At 39.5% G+C, this 8,511-nt stretch overlaps 1 protein-coding gene across 5 annotated transcripts in view; it reads right to left on the bottom strand.

The window, feature by feature from the left end:
• Manea (mannosidase endo-alpha) overlaps nucleotides 1-7,671 on the bottom strand; it is a 36,149-nt gene extending 28,478 nt beyond the window's left edge. The window contains exons 1-3 of one of the 5 annotated variants that reach the window (XM_029566704.1): nucleotides 4,728-5,492; nucleotides 3,766-3,962; nucleotides 1,872-2,453 (exon numbers count right to left, since the gene is read on the bottom strand). In XM_029566704.1, the coding sequence (XP_029422564.1) occupies nucleotides 1,872-2,415 (544 nt within the window). In that variant the 5' untranslated portion in view covers nucleotides 2,416-2,453; nucleotides 3,766-3,962; nucleotides 4,728-5,492. Of the gene's footprint in view, nucleotides 1-1,871; nucleotides 2,454-3,049; nucleotides 3,692-3,765; nucleotides 3,963-4,727; nucleotides 5,493-7,502 lie in introns of those variants that run through there. The other 4 variants (XM_008839595.3, XM_008839593.3, XM_008839597.3 and 1 more) reach the window with 4 other exon arrangements.
• Between the last annotated feature and the right edge of the window lie 840 nt (nucleotides 7,672-8,511).

Here is an 8,511-nt window from a genome sequence, read left to right as displayed (position 1 = left end):
AGCAGTTTTTCTAGCCATACCAAAGAATTCCTATTTGAAAAAAAAAAAAAGTCAAAATAACTGTGATAGAAATTACTTTATTAAAAAATTCATTTGAAAAGATTATCTCATGAAAGTAAATTAGTAAATAAAGACTAGTTCACACGTACAGAATTGTCACTGTCCAAACAGGCTGTGCCAAACTTATTTCACGAAAAATTGTTGCAAGAAAATAGAAACTAGAGCTATGAGCTATAAAGACGTCACGAACAGCTGTGAAGACAACAGGAGTCCCCAGAGGATCAAGTCGTCTTGCAGACATTTGGTGCAGAACCAGAGGCTCCACACTGTTCTGTTCATGAAAGTGCTCTGTGTGTCTTTACATGGATGTCAGCTCCATAAAAAGTTCCTAGCTTTACACAGAACTAAGTGTTGAATACACCCAATTTCTTTTTGTGGTCCTACTCACAGAAGAATGGTTAGTCACAATGAATCCACACTGAAGTTTAACAAAAGCCAAAAGTCTTGAGTAGTTTTTAGGCACAAAATTATATACTGTCATGGTAGGATACTACGAATTTCTAAATATGTGTACCTGGATACTACGAAGAACGAGAAGAGAAAGCTGAAGGGGGGGGGACTGGTAACAACAGCACAAATGCTACAGCAATTGTAAAATAAATAAATAAAAAGAATGATCACATGTAGTAGGCCAGAAGAGACTACAAAATGAAATACACACATTCAGTGTCAGAGACAGCACAAAAAAGATGAGGAAAAGCACCGTACACAGGACAAGTAGAAAACAAAATGGAAAATGGAACATTCATAATCATATCATCATATGAAACAAAATGAAATAAAACGTAGAAATTGAAAAGCAGTTTAAAAAGAAACAAAGCCAAATGATGTTTCACAAATAAAATCTAAAACAGCCAAAATGTCTGCTAACAGATGAATGGAGAGGCAAATGTTCTATAATCATTTAATGAAATACAATTCAACAATAAAAACAACTAAAATGGACAGTTAACACACAGGTGTATTACAAAATACTGTGTTATGCAAAAGAAGACAACCAGGAGAAGAATTAAAACTACTTCACAGAGATAGATGTCACACCCATAGTTTTCTGGGGTGCACTAGGGGGTAGACGCAAAAAAAGACAATCATGACAAGTTTTTTAGGGCAAGCACAAGGGTCCCATATACTGCCCAGGCCGCAATGGAACTCATGATCCCTTTTCCTGATCTCCTGAGTGCTACAAGTACCAACATGCTCAACCACACCTGGTAATGATGAAACCTTTTGGATTACAGAGATATTTTATTTCCTGGTTGTGTTGGTGAGATAATTCTTTGTGTTCTGTGTAAATCATTAATACTAAAATTAAGAATTTAACTAGAAAACAATGGAAATAATATCCAAAAATACTACAAAATTTATAAATTAAAGAACACAGACTAAAAGCAACTTTAGTTACCTCCATTTTTAAGAACACATACCTAGGTCTCGTGGTCTCAGCTACTCAAGAGGCTAAATCAGGAGGATCATGAATTCAAAGTCTGCCTGGGCTGCAGAGTGAGTTCAAGGCCAGTCTTAAAACCTTAGAGACCCTGCCTCAAAATAAATAGTAAAAAGTAAAAAAGACTACAGCTGTAGCTCAGTGGCAGAATGCCTGTCTAACGTGTGAAGTCACCAATCCTCAATACTGCAAAGAAAAAAACACAAAAGCAGAACAAAATAAACAAGAGTAACAAAACCCCAACAGAACACACACACAGTTTAATCAAGAGTTTAAGAATGTAATCAGTAATAATGTGAAAACAGATCAGTAATTTAACTGTCCAAATAATTTATAAACATATACATAAGTAAACTTTTAAAATTACCAATTGAGGCCGAGTGCATTTGTCTCATGTGAGTTTCTATGACAGAAGGATCCCGAGAGCTGTAACTTCCTAACTCAGGATAAAAGCTAGAGCCAATGTCATCTGGAGGGCTGTGACTCCCTTGTGGATAGTTTTTGGCTATTCTAGGGTCCCAATGCTCCAAGATGGGATGGTTCCAATGTATATATTTACCATCAAATTGTGGATTTCCATACCAACTGTAATAAAACACATGTAGAAAATAGTTGAGAGGTGGCAGTTCCTCCAGGTTAAGTTCAGAAACTCTGGAAGGTTTTGCAGTTCCTCCACCAGCTTTTAAGTTCTTGGTGTTTGTTTCCATGCTAATTGTGTCACTCTTTTTGAAATCAACTTTTTTCCCCAAATGAATATTTCGTTGATGAAGTTCTGGAAAAAGGTCAAGTCCAAAAGGAGTTCCAAAAGTAGATGTACTGGGCTTCAGAATTTTTAAACCCATCATTAGAGAGAAAATGAACAGAATAAAAAGTGATAAAATGATGCAAGTCCTTCTTCGAAATTTTGCCATGATGACATACTTTTAACTCCAAAATAGTAACTGTTTTGCTGTAATTTATTGAAAAAAGACCATTAGTAGGTGGTATAAACAGTATTTTCTAATGTAATCAAAACAGAAACTAAACTCCAGTCATTACATTTAAAGAACAAACTGTATTATCATAATAAACCATCAAATACTGTTCTCTAAAGAACACACATACACACACACACACACACACGCACACACACACACACACACACACACACACACACACACACACACAAAGGCAGTACTGATTTGGAAATATCACCATGTCCATGCCATGCATTCTGTCAAATAAAACTTGTAGAAACTTAATAAACGAAATATAATTTTCATCATGTGGGCAAATTTAGCGTATACTGAATATAGAAAGTGCATATTCCATGTACATGGACTAAAATTTAAAAACCACATGTTAAGAAAAGGAAATACTTTTGAATGCATTAAAGTCTAGGTATAAAGCAGATAGCTGAAAACATTTTAAGCTGAAAAAGCAGTATTATAAAAAAGGAATTAATTATGCATTTGAAACATTTGCAAATGGAATGGAACCAGAGAATACTTTTTTAATGACAGTAGAGGAACAAAAAAGTTAGATATTACAGCAACAACCACTTACAATTGTGTAAATGTGTCCCCAGAATTCACCAGTGGAAACTTCATATCTGGCTCAGCACTGCTGAAAGGGGAGATGCTTAGGCCACGAGGGTGCCATCGATCATGAGTAACTTTCTCTTTTTTAAAAACTGAATTTAGATTGCATGGTGTTAAGTTTCCCTATGGCATGTCGAACAAAATCTGTTTTTGTTGATTGTCTTTCTCCTTCTTCTATAATTCCCTGGTCCCCTTATAAGCTTCGCACCCCTCTCATAGTCCCCTTCCCTCTTTCCCCAGTCCCTAGTCCTGTTACTGGTGCCCTGTTGGCCTCCTTTCTCAACACGTTTTTTCTCTCATGCAGTGAGGTCTCCTTTCTAGTTCTATGTCCTCTAACCACACCTTCCCAAGGGGTGTGTGTGTGTGTGTGTGTGTGTGTGTGTGTGTGTGTGTATAATCATTATAAGCTAGGAGTCACCTATAAGAGAGAATATGTGATTTCGGTCTGACTCTGAGTTGTTCATCCTGCTTAATATACTTTCCACATCCCTCCATTTTCCTGCAAATTTATTTCATTTTCTTTACTGTGAACAAAATTTCATTGTATACATATATCATATCATGAATGATTTAAATGTACTATCAAAAGGGCTTGTCAGGGTCAGTTTGCTCTCCTGAGCCCCTCCTGTTCTGAGAAACCAGTGTCAAGACACCATCTTGGAAGTAGACAGCATCACTCACCAGACAGCTAATCCTGTCAAATCTCGATTTTGGAATTCCCAGTGTCAGAACTGTGAGAAAGAGATTTCTCTTTTATATGAATTATATAGTTTTCTTCACTTTCTCAGAGCAACACATAATGAATACACAAAGTAGTAATAAGCAGGATTCATGTACAACTTTGATGAGACACAGGACAGCCACACATTGAAGACTGTCTAAAACATAGTAATGAAAAGAAAAATATAACACATGAGAAACTTAACAGGCACCATCTTGAATAAATGACCAAAATTAATTGTGGATATATATGATAATGACTTTCTAGAGAGGACATACTGAGAATGAGACAAAATCGCTGCTGTGGTATTTGGTTCAAAAATGAACTTCATGAAGAAACTTAAGACTATATATTAAGGATATACATTAGGAGACACATACACATATACAAGCATATATGCACACACATATATTCATATACTAGTCAGCACTCTATGAGTTCTGCATCCATGGTTCAAATAAACACGGAGGAAAACATTTAAGAAAGAAATTTACATCTGTACCAAACATGTACAGGGTCATGTCACTGCTCTCTATACAGCACAGTACAATGACTACTTGCACAGTACTGATACTCTTTAATACATTTTAAGTATTCCAGAGGTGGTTAGAAATACACAGAAGAAAGTATGCAGGTTTCATTCAACATTTCAGATAAAACAACATGTCATAAAATTTGGTCACCACGGTAGTTCTTAGAACTAACCTCCTGAAAATGCTTACGGATGGCTGTATTTAGATATAATGTAAAAGACACTTATCGGTAATTATAAGCAATTGTAAAACCGTAGCATTTGGTTGAAACCGCTGGTAAAAACAGGAATTGCTAAATTGCTTACAGCATTTTTAAAACTTTGTGTATAAAACTATTTAAAAAGAAATAAAAGAATCTCACTAGAAAGATGTAGAGTATGAAGTCTTACCATCTACTTATTTCTGTAAAGGGCCTAGTCACAAGGTCCTTCAAGTCTGTACTTGAAAGGTCTGTGGAAGGGAATCAGCAGGCCTGTCCATTGGATAGGAATAGTGGAACAATACAGCCATTTTGACTTGTATCTACAGTTCGCTGTTCTGAAATTTTCAAGTAATTGAGATAATAAATCATTTCCTTCGCTCAAAGAAAGTGATAATTGTGACCAAACAAGAAGCCATGAAGCAGGAAAAAAATTATTCTGGTATAATAGAATCCTGATTATATTAACCATACACAAAATAAAATAGGCTTAAAGCATGTACAATAGCTATCTCTGAGTGAGAAAACATAACGGTATTTTCCCTATCTCCTAAAATCAGAACATACCACTTAATAAGGAGGAAATGTTTACTTGGCATTAAGTATTTCATAAGGAAATAATCAGTGGTAATGAATGTTAGAGGCATACAGAATGAGAACTACTCACCGAGAAGAACTTAGGAGAACTACTAGACTTAGGAGTTAGTACAGGACTGACTTTTTGACATTCTGACTTCAGCAGGGTGGTGGAATGGACCAGTCAGGGTACACAACAGAAAGAAGACTGAGTTTGAGATTTGAAAATGTAAGTTCGAATCCTCCTGATGACCTAGCTATGTGACCCTGGATAACTCACTCTTTTTAAAAAGTACTAATAAAGTTGTTATTCTGTGGATCATGCAAGATAATGTTAATAAAAGAAAATCAGAGAGAAAAGTGTATTAATCAGGAAATACCACTTAAATCTTAAAGTAAATGAGAATGAAAGACATATAAAAAGCACTGAAATTTTTTTAAAATAATTTTCAGGTTAACTTTCCATGTTTATCCATGATTATAATACAAAATTTTCATTTATGGACACTACCTATATTTTTCCCATTTTCTTGTCTATAGATGTAATTTCTTAAGCTGGTCCTTTCCTATTGCTTTTTACACTACTTATTTTCATTCAAATGGTTATCATACCATTGCAGATGATCCATCAATTCCATCTTTAGAGATCATGCACTGGCCAACCTTCATATCTTAATTAACAGGTTACTGCAATCATTGGGCTTAAAAGTTTGAGCTCTGCCCCTGCTGATCATAGGTATCATAAAGGCTGCTTGGAAAGTACAGACGTCAGTGGTCTTACCCACTGCTGGACCCTGCATGCTACAATAAGAACCTGCCAGACAAGATGTGCTCCCTGGTGCAGTAGTGGCAAGACTGTTTATGGGAGTAACCAGTTCCCCTCTGGACTGGATCCCATGGGCAGGAAGTCCTGCCTGATACTGTAAACATGGTCAAAAACTATGGCTATAGGGAAGTTATAGGCCGTGAGGAAGAATCTATTATTGTTGCTAAAAATGGCCATATTGTCACACTGCCTTGCAAATATTTGTATCAATAGACTTGCATTGCTCTTCAAACTTGGTCAGAGTATTCCAGCGGGTAGAGGTTAATACATACTCTTAACTGTTCAAAGCGCTAAGAATAAGCAACTTTGAATGCTCATCTGTTGACAGGACTTCCCCCAAGGCTCAAGGAAATGCCGAAGAGAGGACAGAAAGTAAGGGCTGGAGCACAGGGGGGAGTGCTGTGAAACGCTGTACTCTGGACGTGACATGGCTGTTGCACACATAAAATTACACCTGTACAAGAGAAGCTAGTTAGAAAATTCCAGCATGGAGGGCAGAGGTTCCACAGCTCCACAACTTGCTTGGGCAAGTGTGGCTCTAGACCTTAAGCAAAGGTTCCCAAAATACCACACTTTTGTGTCCTGGAAACTGCTACCTTAGAATAATTAATGGTTTCCTCCTCCATGCGGCCCACACTTAATTTGACGACAGCGTATTTTATGTATTTTCTGATCATATACTCAGTACCTTTTTACAGGAATATGAGCAGCAGCACTGTAAATGTGCTTAGAGAGAGTAAAGTCCACAAAGTTCGTGGCACTTTTTCAGGGCTTGCGAACAGCTCAGAGCGTGGAATACTGAATTGTCAATTTTTTACAAAACTGAATTAGCACCACCAAAACCCAGACTTCGTTTTATAGTTCTTTCATGCTACTGCATACAATTTAACGTGTATAGACTATCATCCGATCCTGTCTGTATTTCAAGCTCATATATAAGCTGTAGCCTCCCTTTTTGCCACCTTCTCAGTCCCTCCCTATTTCCCCTCTAATTTATCTACAGGATCTAGCCACAAAAAAAGGAAACACTTTTAACCGTCCCAACTTCCAACTTGGCCCTTTGTAAAGGATGAATCCTCATCCTGCGTAGCTGGGGCAGGTCTGGGGTAAAGATGAAGTCTACAACAGCAGACGCCAACTCTAGGGGGATGAACAAAGACCTCGGAGGATGGTGGCACCCGCGGCCTCCCGGATGCCCAGGGTGCCACACCGCACTGCGGTGGCCTTAGGCTCCCGGGCCTGCGGGGCCTCCACCCCCGACCTGAGTCCGAGCAGCTCGGGGTTTCCGGGTTCAAGGTCAAGGCGTGCGTGAGGCTTCAGAGAAAACTTCCAAGCCGCCGGGCGGGCAGAGCTCGGAAGCAGCGGTGCGCGGGGGCCGCAAACCGGAACCCACGGGAACCCCCGAGGGGGCGGGCGGCGGCCACGGTGGGAAGATACGGCGGGAGGGCGCACAGGGGCGCGGGGTCAAAGGGCGCCGCAGCCCCCGCGGCCCGCGATTGGCTGGAGTAGAGTGCGCAGGCGCCGGCTGCGGACCCGGTCAGTCCGGATTCCTGCTACACTCACCAGGGTCTGGGAGCCGGGCACAGGCGAGGACTCACCCTCCGGGAGGACGCGGTCCAAGGCCGGGAAAGCTGTCAGCTCTGGGCGCCCGCTTCCAGCCCCGCCTCCCACAGGACTGCGCCGGGCGACCCGGAGCCCTGGGGACTGGGCTTCCTGGGGGCGGGCCTTCCCGGGGGCGGGGCTTCCCGGGGGCGGGGCTCCGAATCTCAGTTCCTGGAGCCTAGAAGCCCACCCTGGGATGCAGGAACCGAGTTAAGTCAGGCTGGCTTTCTGCAGAGTTGAAGATTTTCTTCCTCACTTTGGCCTCTAAGACTAAGCTAGAAAGCTAATAGACGACAGGTGTGTTTTGTTTTTCATTAAGAAAAAAAGCATCCAAGGGTTGCTTTTAGTTTAAGTATATTGGTTATTTCTAAAGATTTTCTGTTGAAACTATCTCTTAGCCTTTTAAAAATGTAGAAAGACAAAGATGACATGCTAAATTTAGAAGTGTATTAGGAATCAGATGTGTACTAAAATTACAGTAGAAACCGAGACTAAGGCAGATGCAAAGAACAAGAAGTTTTGCAGCAGAAACTGGAGCTGGGGTTTCTGTCTTACATCAAACTGGACACCAAGAGGTGTCTACATTTTGTTTTGGTCACATAGTGAAACATAAATCTTAACTCAAAGGATGTGAACAGTGTGGTAAAGGTTCTCCTTAAAAACTCATAGTTTTAAGAAAACTATGAGGTAAGCATATGTCTGAAATGTGAATATTTTAAACAGGAATCATGAGAAGTATGCTCTAGTAAAACCTTTTTGCATCAGCTACTTTGCTTCATCATCATCTATAGCAGTTGGCACTTTGGGGCCTGAAAATGGCATCTGGTTAGATTTCTTTCCATTTGCATTTTCCTTCTCCCTACTTAAAATATGCATCTTTTTAGATCCTTGTGGCTCCTAGGATTTCTGCAAAATGCCTGTTCTCAGTTTTGGTTCATTTTATTTTGGATTCTTTGCTTTGAAAATTAAT

The sequence above is a fragment of the Nannospalax galili genome, unplaced genomic scaffold (assembly GCF_000622305.1).
Source record: "Nannospalax galili isolate Female #2095 unplaced genomic scaffold, S.galili_v1.0 scaffold78, whole genome shotgun sequence".
NCBI lineage: Eukaryota > Metazoa > Chordata > Mammalia > Rodentia > Spalacidae > Nannospalax > Nannospalax galili.
The sequence above is the reverse complement of the archived record's forward strand: the minus strand, read 5'-3'. Positions and strand labels throughout refer to the sequence as shown.